The sequence below is a fragment of the Fusarium keratoplasticum genome, chromosome 3 (assembly GCF_025433545.1).
Source record: "Fusarium keratoplasticum isolate Fu6.1 chromosome 3, whole genome shotgun sequence".
Classification (NCBI taxonomy): domain Eukaryota; kingdom Fungi; phylum Ascomycota; class Sordariomycetes; order Hypocreales; family Nectriaceae; genus Fusarium; species Fusarium keratoplasticum.
Window position 1 is genome coordinate 20,976 of NC_070531.1, and position 18,630 is coordinate 39,605.

The 18,630-nt window shown below is 51.0% G+C and overlaps 7 protein-coding genes across 7 annotated transcripts; 4 read left to right on the forward strand and 3 right to left on the reverse strand.

The window, feature by feature from the left end:
- Positions 1-601: 601 nt before the first annotated feature.
- On the reverse strand, positions 602-1,879 carry NCS57_00337200 (Zn(2)-C6 fungal-type domain-containing protein; the record flags this gene model as incomplete). The annotated part of the gene is made up of 2 exons (XM_053053371.1): positions 602-636; positions 703-1,879. 2 exons carry the CDS (start codon positions 1,877-1,879, stop codon positions 602-604), a joined length of 1,212 nt encoding a protein of 403 aa, XP_052915531.1.
- A 1,863-nt stretch (positions 1,880-3,742) lies between these two features.
- Positions 3,743-5,727, forward strand: NCS57_00337300 (Pyranose 2-oxidase; the record flags this gene model as incomplete). Its single annotated transcript, XM_053053372.1, has 7 exons — positions 3,743-3,900; positions 3,956-4,027; positions 4,079-4,162; positions 4,220-4,844; positions 4,902-5,273; positions 5,325-5,386; positions 5,442-5,727. 7 exons carry the CDS (start codon positions 3,743-3,745, stop codon positions 5,725-5,727), a joined length of 1,659 nt encoding a protein of 552 aa, XP_052915532.1.
- Positions 5,728-6,029: 302 nt separating this feature from the next.
- NCS57_00337400 (Fungal-trans domain-containing protein) lies at positions 6,030-8,118 on the reverse strand (the record flags this gene model as incomplete). The annotated part of the gene is made up of 6 exons (XM_053053373.1): positions 6,030-6,621; positions 6,681-6,844; positions 6,897-6,995; positions 7,058-7,763; positions 7,817-8,000; positions 8,058-8,118. The coding sequence occupies 6 exons, from the start codon at positions 8,116-8,118 to the stop codon at positions 6,030-6,032; spliced, it is 1,806 nt and encodes a 601-aa protein (XP_052915533.1).
- Positions 8,119-8,451: 333 nt separating this feature from the next.
- Positions 8,452-9,730, forward strand: NCS57_00337500 (PKS-ER domain-containing protein; the record flags this gene model as incomplete). The annotated part of the gene is made up of 3 exons (XM_053053374.1): positions 8,452-8,737; positions 8,803-9,441; positions 9,504-9,730. 3 exons carry the CDS (start codon positions 8,452-8,454, stop codon positions 9,728-9,730), a joined length of 1,152 nt encoding a protein of 383 aa, XP_052915534.1.
- Positions 9,731-10,237: 507 nt separating this feature from the next.
- NCS57_00337600 (uncharacterized protein) lies at positions 10,238-11,044 on the forward strand (the record flags this gene model as incomplete). Its single annotated transcript, XM_053053375.1, has 1 exon — positions 10,238-11,044. The coding sequence occupies exon 1, from the start codon at positions 10,241-10,243 to the stop codon at positions 11,042-11,044; it is 804 nt and encodes a 267-aa protein (XP_052915535.1). The 5' UTR covers positions 10,238-10,240.
- Positions 11,045-11,859: 815 nt separating this feature from the next.
- Positions 11,860-12,923, forward strand: NCS57_00337700 (NAD(P)-bd-dom domain-containing protein; the record flags this gene model as incomplete). The annotated part of the gene is made up of 2 exons (XM_053053376.1): positions 11,860-11,931; positions 11,988-12,923. The coding sequence occupies 2 exons, from the start codon at positions 11,860-11,862 to the stop codon at positions 12,921-12,923; spliced, it is 1,008 nt and encodes a 335-aa protein (XP_052915536.1).
- A 192-nt stretch (positions 12,924-13,115) lies between these two features.
- NCS57_00337800 (uncharacterized protein) lies at positions 13,116-15,689 on the reverse strand (the record flags this gene model as incomplete). The annotated part of the gene is made up of 2 exons (XM_053053377.1): positions 13,116-14,612; positions 14,760-15,689. The coding sequence occupies 2 exons, from the start codon at positions 15,687-15,689 to the stop codon at positions 13,116-13,118; spliced, it is 2,427 nt and encodes an 808-aa protein (XP_052915537.1).
- Between the last annotated feature and the right edge of the window lie 2,941 nt (positions 15,690-18,630).

The window sequence follows — 18,630 nt, forward strand, 5'->3', positions numbered from 1 at the left end:
GATGGTCTTGGTTGTACACAATGTGGTAAGCACGGAAGCAATTAGAAATTCCTGGTACCATTTTATCGTTACTTTTACAAGGGACAGGGTAAAGGCTCTAGTGACAGTCCAACAGCATGATCTCTGAATTGTCTCGCTGAACTTAGAAGTTCTACGAGCCTGCTTTCACATTGAAAACTGGGCGCATGCATGCAGTCAAGCCGTTGGGTGAGCACCGAGGCCGGCGGCGGCGGTGACATCATGGTTCGCGCCGACTTTCCCTTTTGGTCCCCGTGGCTCGATTACGCCAGGCCTGATTGGGTAAATCAACCGCACCCCAGGCGGAAACTAAGCCAGATTGTGGCAACCGTTCAAACGACAAGCATTAAACTTTGAGTGCTAATGCGACGTATTGTCATATGATCACTATCAAGATACCCGAGGACACCGTCGAGGAGTAACAAAGCAGGGATCTTGTCCCTCCTTGGGAAGAGAAAAGGTGGCATCAAACTACAAGACTGATCCTCCAACCTTTGACATAACGACGGCAGTCGCGTGTCCCTTATCCATGGACCCAGACCAAAACATGCCCAGCGTGAAATTATTGATGAAAGATCACCATCTACATCAAGCAAATATCTCGATATCGTGGTTCCACTTGTATCTCCGTTAGCTCAGTGTGATCAAAAGAGCGTTCATGACAGCCCAAGAAGACGTGCTTACCTTTATCAACCCAGTGCGGCCATGGGAGGCCTGGTTCGAGATCTCGAATCTCCCAAATACGATGGAGGGCGCCAATAACGTCTCCGCGATTATATGATACTCCTCGAGGCTCCCGAAGTCTCTGTTCGACCACATCCCGTACTTGCGGCTCCACGGCCTCGCATCCGGCGACAAAGAGTGGGAAGACTATGGCATAAGATACATGCGACGTGGGCTGTATCTTGGAGATCTCATCCACAACTATGCGGGCCTGTCGACGTATGAATGGCGCTGTGAACGGCATACCATGGATGCGAGCGTAGAGTAGGATGGAACTTGCTGCGTACATGGATTCGTTGAGTGCTACCACGGCCACTGGATCTGCACCGTCGAGTGCCGACTCTGAGACACTCGCATCGCGCTCACGAGCTTGAAGGAGGATTTCTTCTGCCTCTGCCACTCGGCTTTCCCAAGTTGGAGGGGGCTCGTGATCAGCTCCACCATCAAGTTGGGAGAGTTGGCTTTGCAACAGCCGGCCGATTCGCAATAAGGGATTGACGAGTCGAGGTGAAAATGTGTAAATGGGATGGCTAACCCAGCTCTGAAAGGCGTTGGAATATTTCTGTTCGACCTCATAATCTCCCATCTCGATCATGTGGCAGATCCGGTCCCCTAGAGCAGGATTGGGCTTCTGCAAAGAACACAGCGTACATATGACAGTCCAGCGGTATTCCGTCAGCGTTATCTCGGGATACGACTTGGACGTGTTTGCTTCTGGTTTCCATCCCGCTAAAAACTCGATGACAAGCTGTGACGCTATCCGGAGATAATCGCGACGCTCAGGCCCAAAAGAGTAGAGTAAGGTAGCTGCGTAGACGATGGAAAGTAGATTGCTCTCGTCGCGTGTCGTGCTCGACAGTTGGATTTCAATGGACCGAACCGCCTCAGAACATGTCACGCTTTTCGTGACGATGAAATCTTCCCGCTCGAATCGTAGCTGATACTGAGCGGCGCTGAAGCAAAAGATGGCACCACGTAGGGCAGCGTTGGAGAGCGCCATGTAAGGGAGATTGGTGATGTATGGGTGCTGATATGCGTACAAGTGGCCGACATCCTCCCAGTCCAGACATAAGAAATCGGTCTCGGCTGCGGAAAGGAAATACTGCCAGAGGAAGCGCCTCTCAGGCGATGCAAGCATGTCGTCTGGCCAAGGCATCGGACAGTACAGTTGATTCGGTGAAACCTCTAACGGGAAAAACTCGGGGATGGCCACCTCCATTCCATTTGGGGTAGTATTTCCTTCGTTCCCGGTATCCTTCGCCGAGTCGTGCGGTTCTGTTAGGAATGCCGTTATACTAACAGGGTTATCGTACCAGGCGTCTGGGATAAAGCCAAGGCCTGAAGGGCTTGAGGTATGGCTGGTTGGCTGTGATAGATGCCCAAGAGTCAAGTCAGGATAAGGACTTGGACGAATAGGCGTTTCGCATAGACCATGACCCGCTTCTGTGAAATCCTCTTGAGGACCGTCCGGGGTACGTAGAGAAGTTTCAAGAGTGGATAGAAGGGTCCGCTGCGCATGCGACAAGTTCGTTTCGACATCCCTATTGGGCTCCGATGCGGGCGACGATCCCAAGAGCCCTTCAGTCCATCGTCCCGCATTGAAAGCAGACGGAGTGAATGACCTGAATGTTTTGGGCTCGCAGATCTGGCCTGTCTTAAGGCACTGGGAGCATCGTGGATGCTTATGATCGCACTGTCCATAGGTTTGTATCATAATCGGAAGTTCCGGCAGACGATGTGGTAATCTCACCTTGCGCTTTCTTTGGGAACATTGCAGGCATGCGCCCATGCGTCTGTTGTATGGAGTGCTCATTTGGGATGCGGGGGGTAGGGAGGTTCAGAGACTGGCTGCGGATAGGATGCGATGGAGCGGACAGGACGTCGGATAAATCGAAAAAGTACCACGTGATGGGGTGTACGGACAGGGTTGATGGTTGGTCGAGGACTCGAGGTGACGCTCTGCCTTTGTTGCGATTTCCCCGGGGTTATGCAAGACTAGCACACTGCCTTCTGGATCCTGTACGATAGAGCCAATCAGACGGGAGATTCTACGAACGCGATAAAGGGGCTAGATAAATTAAGGCCAAAGGCCCATCCCCTTGGAGTTGCAAAGGTCTGTGCGCCTAATTCTCTCTTGAGCCTAGACACTCCGACACAAGAAGACTACACACTTCTGCGCTGTCCCTTGATGTCTACCGATGACATCAGAGTCACCAGTGGCATCAATTTTGTCAACTCACACCAGCCTCGTAGTACGAAGTAACCCCGGCAAAACTTCCGCGAGCGGCCTCTATCTACCTCATCTACTATGATATCGACTCAAAGGCACTCCGTATCAGGCCGGTTACCCGCCAACAGGACCCCCAGGCGTAGTATCATTTATCAACCAATAGTCTTCGGCGGGTCAGGTTTCTTAGCCATAGCTGTCGATGCAGCCTATCTCCTATGCCTAATTCGAGAGTAGAAAATGGAAGATTGAGACGAAGAATGGTCTAGCCCGAACGGCGGTTCACATGTGCTACAGCTGCGTGGGGTTCTCCCTTCCAAGCAGCCAATCTGCCAATAGATTGACTCAGTGGCACCCAAGAAAGAATTTCAGCTTTCTTCTTCCAGAAAAGCCACATACCTTAATGGGACAAAATTCATAGCCACGTCTCGGGCTGTCGCAAGTATTCGATGTTACGGGGGTTCCTATGTTCTTGGCAACATACTTGAATCTAGCAAGATGTCTATCAATCGATTCTGTAGTACCGAATAGCTAAGGAATATCTCATACCTCTAGGAGGGGAAGAGAAACACGTAACTCGCCACATCAAGCCAAACTCAAAACTTTGGTATGCTGTGATCTCCGAACTCCCTGGCAAGAGACCCATGAAAGCCAGTAGTTGAAAGATTTAAAAGGGAAGCACGTCTTCCACCTGATACAGAATCACAGCATTTTCTTTCTGATCATCCAACACACCCACTACTCGAAAGGCACCGACAAACATCAACCGCAGCCATGAGCCCTGAAGTCCCCCAATCTACCGGCTCCAGCCCGGACACCCCCCTCATCAAGACAGAAGTCTTGATCGTTGGGTCGGGCCCCATTGGTGCTGTTTTTGCTCGCACCCTTGTCGACAAAAAAAAGAAGGTCCTGATGATTGACATCGGAGAGCAGCACGTAACACCTAGCGGTATAAAGAGCACGAATTTTGGCTGATTTGGCATTTAGGGAGACGAGACGCGTGGGTGACCACAAGAAGAACAGTATGGCTGTCCAGAAGGACATCAGTCTGTTTACCAAGTGTGTTCACAGAAGCCAAGCCTTGAATGTCTTTCGCTGACCGGTCGACAGTACTGTCAAGGGAGAATTGAACCTGCTCTCCGTCCCGACCAACACTACCGATGTTGTCCTGGAGCCATCATCGTGGGCCCCCAAGTACGCTACAATCCACACCTCGCTTCACGCCGGCCATGTAACTAATACATCCTTCAGGGCGGACCAGCTCGCGTTCATCAAGAATGGTCAAAACCCAGAGCAAAAGCCCTTTGAAAACCTACCGGCGGCGGCTGCATCCCGCGTTGTCGGTGGCATGGGCTCCCACTGGACCTGCTGTACTCCACGTGAAAATCCCATTGAGAGATCAGATCTCTTCAGTAACGAGGAGTGGGATGGCCTGTACGACAGGGCAGAGAAGTTGTTTGATACAACCGAGACCGCCTTCGACAGGTCCATTCGTCAGCAACTTGTCAAGAAGACCCTCGAGAAGTCTTTTGAGGGCCGTGAGATGAGAAGCATGCCTCTGGCTTGCAAGAGAAGCGAGAAGAACCAGAACTACGTCGAGTGGTCCGCGACCGCCACCATTCTGGGAGACCTTTCGGACCCCAAGAACCAGAACCCCCTGTTCGAAATCAAGCCCAACACCCAGTGCCTTGGGCTTGCTCTTGGACCAACCAAACAGGTCGAGATGGCCGTCGTCAGGGACATCTTGACAGACAAACAGTACTACATCAAGGCCAAGAAGTACATCATCTGTGCCGGTGCCGTGCTTACCCCCGGGATCCTGTTCAACTCTTCTGAATTTGGAAACTATGATCTGGCGGACTCGCTCCCAGCACTAGTAAGTTCAGCAGCAACCGGAGGTTGGAGCACCCGCTAACATTGACTTCAAAACTAGGGCCGCTACATGACTGAGCAGCCCATGGCATTCTGTCAAGTTGTTCTCAACAGAAACCTTGTGGACAGCGTCGAGAAGGATCCCTACCATCTTGGCTGGGACAAGTATGTCAAGATTCACCGAAAGAGACATCCCAACGACCCACTTCCCTTCCCATTCAACGACCCTGATCCTCAGTGCTATTTCCCTTTGTCTGAAAAGTATCCCTGGCACACCCAGATTCACCGCGACGCCTTTGGTTATGGCCAAGTTCCCCCTACTGTTGACCAGCGTCTCATCGTCGATTTGCGCTGGTTCACCTACATGGAACCAAAGGAGAGCAACTATGTCGAGTTCTCCAAGACTTACCAAGATCAGTTTAGAATGCCACAGGTACGTACGGCTTGAGCTGAACAATATACCCATGTCTGACTTTTGCAACAGCCTACCTTTCACTTCTCCCTGGATCAAGCCGCCCTGGACCGTTGCCAGGGTATGATCACTGAGTAAGACCCCCGAAAGCTCTTTGGTGTGCCTGAAGTCGAAACTAACTTTCTCCAGTATGGTTGATGTGGCAAGGAAGCTCGGAGGCTTCCTCCCCGGGGCTGAGCCGAAGTATCTCGCTCCGGGTTCCGCTCTCCACATTTGCGGCACCTATCGCGCTGGCGAGAGCGACGAGGACAGTGTAGTTGACCGGTTTGGAAAGGTCTGGCACCAGGATAACCTCGTCCTTGGTGGCTGCGGTGTTATCCCCACCGCGAATGCCTGCAACCCGACCCTCACGGCTGCTTGTTTCGCTCTAGCCGCTGCGGACAAGATCGTGGAAGAACTTGGGGCTGCACAGTAAAGGATCTCTGAGAGCCTGACGCTCAAGTCACCGGTTGAGGGCCTAGCCCTTCATTATCAATTTTCATTCTTCAGTCTGAGAGCTGGTTCCGTAGTAATGTTATTTTAGTATGCTTCAAGCGTTGTGCGGCATTGGTGACATGATAAGGCGCCTTTTTCCGTGTACCCAGCAGCGGGGCCTCCCTTCCCCTCCCCTGTGATCCTCTCGACCTCTTCCAAAGAAGCCTTCACCAAGTCCCGCCCCTTCCAGCGAGCGGGAGCTTTGACCCTGGCTCCATTGCAACCACTGAGGTTTAAATGAGTTCAATTTCGCTCATCAACTGAAAGTAGAGTCTGAAGTTTGTCATACAGCGTTGTCGTCTGTTGAAAGATATCTTGAATACGATCTTTGACAACTGACCTATCATACGACAAGGCGCTAGTCTCATCTTCTCGCTGAAGGTACGCAGTTACGAGATCGTGATCGCCTGGGTTAGATGCGTCGGATGAAAGTTTCTCAGATATAACCTGAATATGCACAGCCCAAATTGCAAGCCGTCGCACAATGTTGGCGCGGCTAGAGATGGCTGCGGCATTATCTCGCGAGTTTGAGACCGAGTGAAGTTGCGGTTGGTCGAAGAGATCGAAAGCCAGACCACAAAGGCCGAGGTGGATGTCTTCGACGAGTAATGGATCAGGGAGGAACCAGTCAGGATATCTCATCATCATGGACAATTTGACGTTGCGGCCTGAACTTTCGCGCTTTTCCCGATGAGTAAAAGTGCCGAAATCATGACAGTTCCGCAAAGAGAAGGTTGATGGTAGGGGTATACTAAGCTCTTTGTTGAGCAGCCGGGGACACTGTCGATAAAGGAGAGATATTTCTGTCTCTACCTTGAATAGATTACAAATGAGTCTTCATTGGTTAGCTCAGGACAGGTTATAAGCAGCTACAGAAATGTGAGAGTAACGAACCTTTTCCACTCGTCTATAAACATACCGATCCAAGGACTATAATCACCGGGGAATTCGCTCTGGAGGATACTCTGTGCCTGGGACTGGACGAAGAAACCAGTACTCCGCATCGTCTCGATTAATCGACCACATAAGTGGCTAGCTCGTGCTGCGGTTCTCTCTTGCTTTGTACCAGCGTCAGTTTTGTTTCAATAGGCATGGAGGGTAAACACTAACAGCTAAGGATAATCCGAAGATGATATTCATCAAAATCGACTGGTAGGTCTCAAGCTGTCTCACTGTATCCGGTATCCTTTTGCTTTCTACTACCGATTCCTACACGAATGTCAACATGCCGATGTCTTCCAAATGCTGTACTAGAGACCAGACACACGCACTGTTAGCTGCAGATAATGACCCATTAATTTCTCGTGAATTTCAATACTCAAGTGTGTCTGTTCTGCTGCGTGAGAAAAATAGGATCCAATCATGAGGACGGATGCTGCGTTGTCATAAGGCTTCTTCTTGAGCTCGTAGGTAGGCGCGGTAATGATATGCCATCGATGATGAAAACGATTAACATAAGATTCAAAGCAATTTTGCATCCACGTTTCCATGGTATCGGGGAAATCTGTGTCATGCAAGGGACTCGATCTGGGCGGTGATGTAGATAGTTCTTGAAGGATCATTTTTAGATAAGCCGTATCACTAGGGGTCTCAGGCTTAGCAGTCGTGCCAATGTGCGGATGTGGGGGCGATGGAGCATTCTGAGAGCTTGGCGAGTCTGTGTTCGCCATAGAAGATAGGCCACTGGCCTCTGCTATGACTGCAGGTGCCGCTTTCTGAGCAGGCTCGTCTGTAGAAGCATTGTGGGATGAGGGATGATCGAAACGTGTCGCGTCGTATCCTTTCGCAGCAGCGCCTTTTCGAGCCCTCGAGCGACGCAGAGAATAGTGGCAAGAGATGGACTTTTTCTTGCAAAATGTGCAATCAACGACTCCATTGCCATCGCACTTGGTCTTGTTTGCGCGACAAGCATCGCAAGCGCGTGGTCTAGCTGGAGGATGATCTTCATGAGTGGCCAAGTGACGCTGAAGAACGTCTCTACCAATGAGTTTAGACTTGTAGCAATATCATTCAATATGCGAGATGCTTACTTGCGCCAATAGAGCTGCCCACAGATGTGGCACTTCTGTGGCTCTCCGTCATGAGTGGATTGATGACGTCGGAGATGTTCTTTACGCATGTAACTCTTACCGCAGTCACAGACGAAGCGAGTGGTAGGAGCTTCGAACGACTGAGCCTTCGAAAAGTTCTGTGCATCGTCTCCGCTAGGCCCAACTGGAGAAGGAGTTAGTCGGCTACCAAAGCCCTGGACTATTATAGCCGTGGGCGTACAGCAGGCTATGATAGTGGGGAGATACATACTTCCATGATCACTCATTCTATCTTCTGACATGATGCAGAATGGTGAAATGGCCAGGGTGTGGGGATGCCACCGAAGTAGGTAGTTAACCTGGGCTGAATCGGAGATGATGGAGTTAAGGAAAGTTCCGACAATAAGGTGGGGCTGGCGTGCCACTAGCCTATTATGGGATCGGGGGCTTATTAACCAAAGACTTCATCGGCATTTATGTGGGCTGAGTTTCATGCCTTGGTCGTAGGGTAGGTTCCCCTTCGCCCAAGACCTTGATGTCGATTGGCATATATAACCTCCTGGACTACCGCCTATGGGGTCTCCAATATCTTCTGTCCCTCAATAACTTTTTCCATTCTTCATTGAAACAACAACATGGCAAGCATGAAGGCTTTAGTTGTAACACCGAAAGATAAGCAGGTGGCCGTCCAGGACATACCCGTCCCGGAGCCCGGTCCATCAGAAATCTTGATCCAGGTTGGCGCTGTTGCCTTGAACCGAGTTGACTGGCTGTATACGGCCAACCCTGTCGCTGCCCAGGATCGCCGTGTAGTTGGGAGTGACTTTGCGGGTGTGATCACGAAAGTCGGCACAGATGTCGAGAAACTAGATGATCCCCGTACCCAAGTCGGCACTCGCGTTGCAGGGTTTGTTCAAGGCGGTATGCCTCACCACACGGTAACAACTGAGATTTATCTGTCTGCTGACGCATTATTTCCTATTCAGCCTGTTCTGTCAACGAGCGACCGGGTGCATTTGCGCAATACGTCTGTGTTGAATGGGATCTGGTTTGGCATGTTCCTGAAGGCATGTCTCTCGGGGAAGCCGCCAGTGTCAGCATGTGCGGTCTCACTGCAGCCCAAGGAGTATTCAGCAGGCTTCAACTTCCGTGCCCCTTTGCGGAGACAGAAGGCTTCGGTAGGCTCGGGCTGAAGCCTGGGGACGAAGTCAACGTTCTTATTTACGGAGCGACCGCGTCTCTGGGCCTTTTTGCGGCACAGCTGGTCCGATTGAGCGAGCAGTTCTCAGGCACAAAGATCCGTCTCATTGGGGTGGCTAGCGCATCCAAGCACGACTTGCTGCGAGAGAAACCCTACAAATTCGATGTTCTGATTGACTACCACGACGCTGATTGGCCCGAGCAAGTCCGAAAATTGACGGAAGCCTCTGGAGGTGTTCATTACGCCGTCGATGCCGTTTCTGTTTCGCCAACCGTGGAACAAGTCGATTCGATTCTGGCTCCTGACGGCCGTTTTGCAGTATATCGAAGTCCGGCTCTCGGGAAGTTCGACATCAACAAGCTGCAGCACAATCCCGTGATTGGTGCAGTGTGGGAGGGCCTAGGCGTGGAAATTGGCTATCAAGGTACGCAAGCGATTTTGATAAACGTGCACAAGTCCACCTTGATGGCTGATCGATTATCGCAGGTGCTAGCATTCCAGCAAACCCAGAAGCACGTAGATTTGCAGTCGAGTTTTTCGCATTTCTTGGTTCGGAAGCCTCGCAAGGAAAGGCGAAGTTGGCAGGCAACCCAATCCGCCAGATGCCTGGTGGTCTCGACAAGATTGCTGATGGTCTTGCGCTCGTATCTCCAAACAAGATACCTGGCGTTCGCCCGATCAGTGCAGAAAAGGCTGTCTACACTATTGTGTAAGGCGATAGTTAGAGTCTAAGAATGCTTCCAATTGTGCCTAAACAGTGATAATCCATCTCTTAATGAGACCAGGTTTACCTTCTAACTCCCCCCTAGCTCTTGTTGCACAAGTGACATTCGTCCGTAGCCGCTTTGATACCTGCGATATGTGGATTTATGGCTATTAATGTGCGAAATTGACGAAGAGGGGACCGACGATCGGGAACAGCCAAAAGTCTTCAAAAGCCTTGCTGGCGTTTCTGGGGAGGCAATGACAGGTCCGTTAAGTCCGAGTCTAAAAATGACAATTGCCGACCTGCAAGGGGGCTAAGGAACAGCCGAAAATGTGACCGAGCTTTTTCACTGGCAGCTTAGTTACAAATCAGTTTCAGAGGCATCGGAACAAATATGGGCGGGCATGCTAAAGCTGGGCTATATAACCGGCATAACCAGAAGACCACTATGGCGTTGACTTGAACCATTGATCAAAAACTTACTGCTATTATCACTGTCTATCACTTTTTCTGCAACATGGCACGTATCTTCATCACTGGGTCTGCTGATGGCTTCGGCCTTGAAGCTGCCCGTCAACTCGTTCAAGGCAAACACACCGTCTACCTCCATGCGCGCAATGCCAAGCGTGCAGCCAACGCCAAGGCGAACTGCCCTGGCGCCGCAGGCATCTTTATCGCCGACTTGTCACTTGTTTCGGAGACAAAGAAACTCGCCGACGAAGTCAACGCTGCCGGACCCTTTGATGCTATTATTCACAATGCCGGCATGCTCTACGGGCCGTTCCGAAAAACGCCTGATACAGGAATTCCGGCCATGGTGGCTGTGAATGTCCTTGCACCTTACATTTTGACTTGCCTCATAACCCCTCCGAAGCGGCTCGCTTTTATTTCGTCTCAGTTGCACCGCCAGGCCGATACTAGGATCGAAGATATCTTCTGGCTTGAGCGAGGAGAAGCTCAGTTCCAGGATTTTCCTGCTTACTGCGACTCAAAGCTACATGTGATGCTACTCGCTAATGCGGTAGCAAGACGGTTCAAAAACACGTCGGTTACTTCTGTTCACCCTGGCTGGGTGGCTACGAAGATTGGCGGCGAGGGCGCACCAGATACGCTAGAGGATGGCGTGCAGACATATATTATGTTGGCTGAAGGAGACTATGATCAAAGCTTGACTGGAAAGTACTTTGAGCCGAAGAAGCGACTGGGTGAACCACTTCTAGAGTCTGGTGACGTCGATCTGCAAGAGAAGGTGGTCAAGGCGTGCGAGAAGCTTGCAGGATTACAGCTCCCTGCGTGGTCAGGCTTGGAACATGCAGCTTAAGAATAAATGTGCTCTGATGAGGAAGAATGGAGGTTCATGTGCCTTGCAATAGGTATAAGCAATATTGATAGTACTAAGAATACCGAGTTTCCACGACTTATGCAGAAATGGACTACCCAGGTGTAAGGTGGGCAATCTGTGCTTGGCTTCACAAAACATAGGAGGAAAACGGTAGGTTGGTGAAGAGCACTGCCTACTAGCTTCATATCTTGGGTCCTCAAAGTCACCATATTGTCAATCAGGCGATGCTCTGGTCTAGACAGTGGCAATACAGGCTCAGGTTCTCATTGCGAACGAGTTGCCGTGGAATAAGTCATCAGAGAACGTCATCCACGTATCTGTCAACGTCTATGGAGATTGGCTTTAATATTAGCCTTCTGTACGAATCAAAAGCCGTTTTCATGACATTGTGCTAGTATAGACAGTGTTTTACAGCGTTGGGTTTTGATGCTGCTGTGTGTCTCTTCGTGTGTTACTTGATCCTGTGTATGACGGATACGTCATTGAAAAAGAAGAATTGTGCTAACCAGAGTCGTGGTCATGATGTCCAACCCGGAAACTTTAATTAGTGGGTTCCCGGTGAAGCCAGTGGTCTTCGGCGTTATGGTGGGCGAGGAGGAAAACACGAGTTTGTAAGCGCATCATCAAGGTAGCCGAGCCAATCTACTACTGTTGGACTTCTCGTAAGCGCATCGCAGATATATAAGAGTTCTTGTGAAGACCATTTCGCAACTGGGAAACAACGACGACAACCCCTTTTTTCTCTCTTGAGTATCTAATCTTATCTATACTACTTTCACTACTCACTCATCATCATGGCATCCCAATACGCAAAGGACCAGCCTGAAGGCTTTGTCAATGCCATCAAGCATGTGGCTATTGTTGGCGTACGTATTCCCATACCAGGCTTTCAACGCTTTGAAAAGATGCTAATTTCCCCAAGGCCGCAGGACAGATAGGCAAAGTGTTCACTGAGCATCTCCTCAAGTCGCCTGGAAACCAGACGGTCACCGCCCTTACTCGTAAAGGCAGTAACACCACCGTGCCGGATGGCGTGAAGCTTGCTCATGTCGACTATGATGACGAGGCTACGCTGATCGAAGCCTTGAAAGGCCAAGACTTCTTGGTCATCACCATGGCCCTTACTGCACCTCCAGACACCCATAGCAAAATCGTCAGAGCAGCCGGAAAGGCAGGAGTTCCTTACATAGTGCCAAACGCCTATGGTGTAAACTTCTATGCCAACCCAAAGATGCAAGAGGACATCGAAGCGCTGAAGTACATCTACGCCAATGTCAAGGAGATTGAGGAGGTTGGTTCCCAGTGGCTCGGCATCACACCCAACTTCTGGTACGAATACAGCCTCGGTGTTGGACCTTTCACGTACGGCTTCGATTTCCCGAACAAATCCGTCACCTTCTACGATGACGGAAAGACTCGCGTCAACACGACTACTTGGCCCCAGACTGGACGTACATTGGTCTCGTTGGTCAACCTCAAGAAGCTCCCGGAGGATGAAAACGACAAGTCCACCACCCTGGCACAGTTCGTGAACAAACCCGTCTACATCAAGAGCTTCACTCTTAACCAGCGGGAGTTACTCGATAGCGTCAACGAGCTACTGGGTCAGACTGACAAGGACTGGAACATCACCTACCAGCCAGCCGCTGAGCGTTTCCAGCAGGGGTTGGAGGAGCTTTCCAATGGAGTTGGCACTGGCTTCCTGAAGGCCCTGTACGCTCGCTCGTTCTACCCGACTGGCGAAGGTGTTTTTGAAACTCACAATAGCCTTCTGGGTTTACCCGAGGAGAGCTTGGCTGAAGCTACACTGGCTTCGCATAACTGGGCTATTGCACAAGCCAAGAAGGCCGAGAAATAAGGGGCTTAAGATATAGATCCTACTGTTATTTGAGAATACAATCGGATGTCACATTCTATTTACGGCGGTTTATGATAATGGGTGTTGATGCTATCATTCATACATTGATGACTGTATTCTTCATTTTTGTGGCCAATTACCCCTTTCTTAGCCGTCATCCCTGTACCCTGTTGTGATAACCGATTCCCAATCTCAGCCCTGCCACTGAAATCGGCTTTGCTGCAGCATCTCTATCACTCCCGTCGGCAGCATCCCTTTCTCGAGAATAACCAAGCCGCCAAACCGCGTAACAATCTCTTTCGAGTGCTGCAGGCAAACCCACTGGTCGTAAGGCGCCATGTCGTCCCAATCCTCGGGCAGCAGCCCCGAGAGGATTTTAGGCGGCTCCAGTGGCTTTGGCAGGGGCTCCTGGCTGATACCGTCGAAAGCGGTTCGTAACCCTGCCGATGTCCTCTCCCTGTGCCGGGTGTACTCCTCGAAGCTGAAGAAGGTGTTGTCGTCTTCTAAGTCCATGAAGTCAGGAGAGAATTGTCCGTTGTTATTTAAGTCGTCACACTGCTCGTCCGACGACTCAAATGCCCTCTTTGCCGCGTCGTAGTCTAGCTTCTCCGCCTCAAGGAACATGTCCATCTGCACGCCTGAATCCTCGGGCATCCCGTCGCGGTAAATGTAGGGTATTAAGAACGGGCTCTGGAGACCCAGGCCGCCCAGAGCGACGGGTGCGTACAGGAAGCCGTCAGGCACGTCGGTAATGCCGAACCTCTCGGCGAGCATTTCCTTCAGCCGGGCGCCAACGCCCCCACCAAGTGAGGGGAAGAGCACTTGCTGGATATGACGGAATGTACTGATGATGGCGTCAACGTGTGCGCGAGAATAGCACCTTGCCAGGGATCCGAAGTTGGTCGTGAAGAAGCGGCAACCGTATGTGTTCCATGCCCGGATCCAGTCTAGAGTGCTTCTGCACGCGTCTAGCTGAAGACGGAGTTCGTCGATGTGCGCGTCGATCTTGGCTTGGTCGATGACGAACCTCCCGGCGGTCGTGTCAAGCTTCAGGAAGCCCCAGGTGACATCACCTGAGGGGAGACCCATGGCTTCGTCAACCTGGCCATCACTGCTCCCTGGCAGTATGGTGGCGCTGCCCGTCTTGTCGTCGTTCAGCTCGAGACCAAACAGACCAGTAAACTCGGTTATTACCCGCCAGGCCGCCGCGCAGGTCTCAGCCGAGTTCCAGAGCCACATGTCGTCGTGAAGGCGATAGAGACGAGCACCATTAGCCCTCTGGTTTACATCAAAGTCGAGACAGAAGAGGACTGATTCGGCGAAGAAATCAGCCAGTGGTGTACTGAGCGGTATGCCCCTCTTGCGTGTCCGAGCAGGAGTGTCGGGGGAGTCGTCTTCGAAACGAAGTGGGCATTCGAGGACCTGGCGGAAGAAGTCGATCCAGTCGGGCTGCACGCCGAGGAACTCAAGAACGGCAAAGATGGACGCGTGAGGGAGGCTTGGGCCAAACCACTTGAAGTCGGAGCGTATGACGGTAGTCTCGCGGCCGAGCTTGTTTTGTACGATGATATTAGTTTGTAGCGTTTGTAGTAGCTTCTGAACCACTGCGATGGGAGATTTGCGGTTATCGTCTATGCTCGCCTTGTCGTCGCCGTAGCCGCCGCGCTGCTCGTCAATTTCGCGGGGCAACTAATCTAGAAAGATCTCATTATCGAAATGCTCGTCGAGTAGATTCGAGAGAGAGTAGCTGGTAGCTTTGCCCTCTGTCGACCCAAGGAAGTGCTGTCGACGGCGGGCTTCCTCCTTACTTAGAGCAGGAAACGCCGGCTTCATCACCTGGCGTTGCTTGCAGAAGGTCTCGGCTGCCTGACGCAGCATGACACACCATCTCCTGCCGATGTAGTAGAGGAACAGGGACTGAAGAAGATCCTCGTCAGGGTAGAAGCGGTAGCGGCCGTTGAGATGGCGGCGGGGCTCAACGGTACAATCGTCATCCCATTCCCACGAGGCCCGTGTCCGCATGCGCATGTTGAGGACGTCTGCAATTTCACGAAGAACCACTTTGTTTCCGAGGAAGTCGTTGAGGGTCGTGCGCTTCTGGTCGTTCAAAAGATCGGTCCTTAGGAGTCCTTGGATACAATGCTGTAGGGAATCCTCGTCAAAATGAGTTTCGAGGTCCCAGGTTAGTTGGAAAGACTTGATTGATGCCACGACGTCGGTGTAGGCCTTTTTGACGTGACTGGACCCTCCAGATTGGAAGAGGTTGCCGAGATAAGTCTGGATGGCTGCCCCATCTACTTCTTTGGCACAAAAGACGTACTGCTCCCAAACAGCGCGCTGCTCCTGGCTTTCGGCGCGTGGGACATGGAGATGGCTAGAGTCAGATTCGCTGATCGAGATCCACTCGTTGATCAGCTTGGCATACAGCTCGGCGAAACGGTGCTTTTCCGAGCAGGCGTCCAGCTCGTTACGCAAGTCATGCTCGTAGCTTTCTATAGCTTCCTGGGAAACAGACGGGTCGTTTTCTGCCTGAAGGAGGAATCGCTGGAGAGTCTCGGCCGTGGGCTGCGACAACGAAGAGGTGGTGGACAGCTTGGCAGCGCCGTCGACTAAAACCTTGGCCCGTTTGGGGCTGGGCTCATCGTCTGCATCACGCAGCAGCGCGGCCTTTGCAGACTCGAAGGCGACCTTCTGCCTAGCCAATTGGTTGAACTTGGTGCGGGTAATGGAGCGGAGAGTCTGAGAGAAAACCTGGGATGGGGCCATGTTGACAGAGAACTTTGGTGCAAGTCGAGAGAGGTTCGGCCTTCTATATGATGCTTCTGTAGATGCAAGATGTGAAGAAGCTTGGGCTTGAATAGGGTTGGCTACAAGGACAAGCTTAGGGTGATTTATAGAAGGCAGTTTAACCAAACCTAAGGCCAAGAAGGAGGTAAATTAGACCCACGCTTAGCATGCAACAGGTAAGATTTCATCGTATTTTCGTATTGATACGAATTCGTGATTGGACGCATCGTAATGACTTACCCAGTAAGGGACCGCTGCCTAGTATACCCATAACCATAAAGGTACTGCATTAGCTGAGGTCCCGGTATGACTCATGTCTCATACATCCGTGGTTTCACCCAGTCAGCGTCCAGTGGTGTGGGTTAACAACCGAAACTATCGCACTGGGCCAACAACAACGCTCAGCAGTACCTCTCATTAAAACGCCCCTTAGGAAAACAATTGTCGCTGCGAGATTCACCAGATATCTGGCGGCAATGTCTGAAACCACATTCCTCCCTGCCTAATCTTGATAACGTATCCACTTTTGGGGGTTGAGGGGATTTTGCGGAAGAACATCCGGAAATCTCAGGCATTCGTAGACACTACGCCCATCTACCACCGTTTTGGTCCATGCAACGTCGAGTTGTGGGTTCAGAGACACAGGTTGGCAAAAGCAATAATAACCGTTTGTTCAGGGCATAACAAGGCTGTTCCCAGGAGTAGAGATTTTGTGAAACAGCATTTAAGGCCCTGTTGCCTCGGTACCTGTTAGGAGGTATCTTCTACTTCTGCCGTTGGCACAGTGGTTTATTGTATTCCGCAGGTTTTAACAGTCTTGCACCGATTATATCCGCAGGCGGCGAATGGCTGGGAGTGTCTCCTGCCGTGAAGCTCTCTCCAAGCGGGTATACCGTCATCTGAAGCCCGGTGGGTATGTCGAAAGTCACGAGGGATGACCAAGCATCATGAGTGATGACATGCCTACCTATTAGACCACGGCAATGAGTCAGTAGGCATCGTCCTTACCGAAGGGAGCAAAACTCGGCAGCCCGCTCACGGTCGTGGAGGATAACGATCTTCTGGCTCAGTTAACCCATCAAGGGCCGGGCTTCAACTATAATAAAGAATACATTAGTGGAGGATAATAATTAGAGGTGGTTATGGAGGCAGCTGGGTTTGCCAATATTGAAATATCTTCTGAAAAGGTACATATTTCTCTACTGGCTACCAGATTGTGTATGACGATGCGTATCAGCTGAAACCTGAGCCTCGGCCAAATGAGATTCGTCCCTACACAAGCCCCCCAATTTAGCTATGGCCGTTGCTCTTAACAATTTACCCTATTCTTGGCCTCAAAAACGTCTCTAAAGAGACTGTCGGCTATAATAACCAAAAGCCCTATTATAAACGCATGACAGGATCAGAATTGAATGCTGCAAAAGACGGTAGCTTTGGTAATTTCGAGCATGTAGCTCTGGAAGCCTGGCAAGAGCCACCTTGATCCTGATTGTCTCTAGGGCATCTTATTTTCAAAGGCATTGCTGAGTCGGGTCGAAAGCGGAATTAACACCCCAGAGAGCAGGCAAAGGGCGGGAAGACATCCCTTCATTGCCCCGAAGACCCGCACTGGTGGGATCGCTACGCGCCTCCTGCAGGATTAAGGCGTGTTAATGACGCGGCTTTGAGATGGGAGGCGCGAGACCCTTGGTAATTCTTTAAGACTGAAATGTAAAATTAGGTCGGTAAACGTTGCCGCAGATCATCAGACCCTATAATAGCTTGTCTCGGAATGTGGGATGAGTCGAGGCTGTGCCCGAGGTCTTTAGTGGGGATAAACAGGATATCTCAGTTGAGCATGGGCTCCGAAAAAAGACGATGACGAATAACCTCACCCTCCTTGTTTAAAGTTCATCTTGTTCCTATGACTAAGCGGCTTCAACATCAGATTGTAGAACGGGGACGACCAACACAGCCCTACGGAATCAGGCCGTTCTTATTATAGCAGCCGACTGACAAAGCAGTGGTTTGGGACCATTTGTAACGATTTACAGACAAGGAGACATCGCCAGTAGGTAGCTTTGAGATGCATCGGGATTGATATATTGGTGGGTGCTACCCAGAAGAAGAGTGGTAGCAACACACATCACAAATCACGACCTCGGAATCTTGGGCCAGGACGACCAAGCTTTGAACACTTACTTTTGTTCATTTATCTCTTTCAAATACCATATCATCAAAGATGCGATTCCTTCCCGTGCTGGCCTTGTTGGCTACAGCATCTTCTCGTGTTGACGCTCGTCAGAACAGAGTTGCGAGATATGACCCTGAGCTTGCTCATCTCCTGGATTGTCGCTACCCAGAAATATTGAACGAGTGCTTGGCGTCCCGTGACCGTGGCGTTGAGCAACGTGCTGAAAATTCTTGCTACGTCGCCGCGAGCTGCATCCCATTGAAACGCGCTGAGCCGACTTCGGATGAAAAGCTATGGGAAGGCGAGGAAAGTGGGAAAGTCTTGCACCAAAAGCGACGACGCCAGCAAACGGAAAGTCAGGAGTCGGCAAGCCAGGAGCCAGGAACCACCGATAACGCGTCTGCTTCCTCTGCTGACCCCGTTGCAACAACCGAGGAACCAGCCTCAAGCTCTGCAGAACCAGAATCCACGACGATTCAGGAATCGACTGCAGCCTCAACGTCCACAGAAGTCACGTTGCTCTCGTCGACGCAGCCAAGCAGCCAGCCATCTAGCACGCTGCCATCGAGCACACTGTCATCAACCACAAGCAGCACCGAAAGTGAGACTACCACTTCAGTTGGCGCTTCTTGTTATTCTACAACCGTCAAGTCCACTACAATCTGTCCTGTGGAGTCTTCTAACGGGCATGAATCAACCCTTGAGTGTTATTCTACAAATATTACAAAGAGTGCTTGCTCTCCTGGT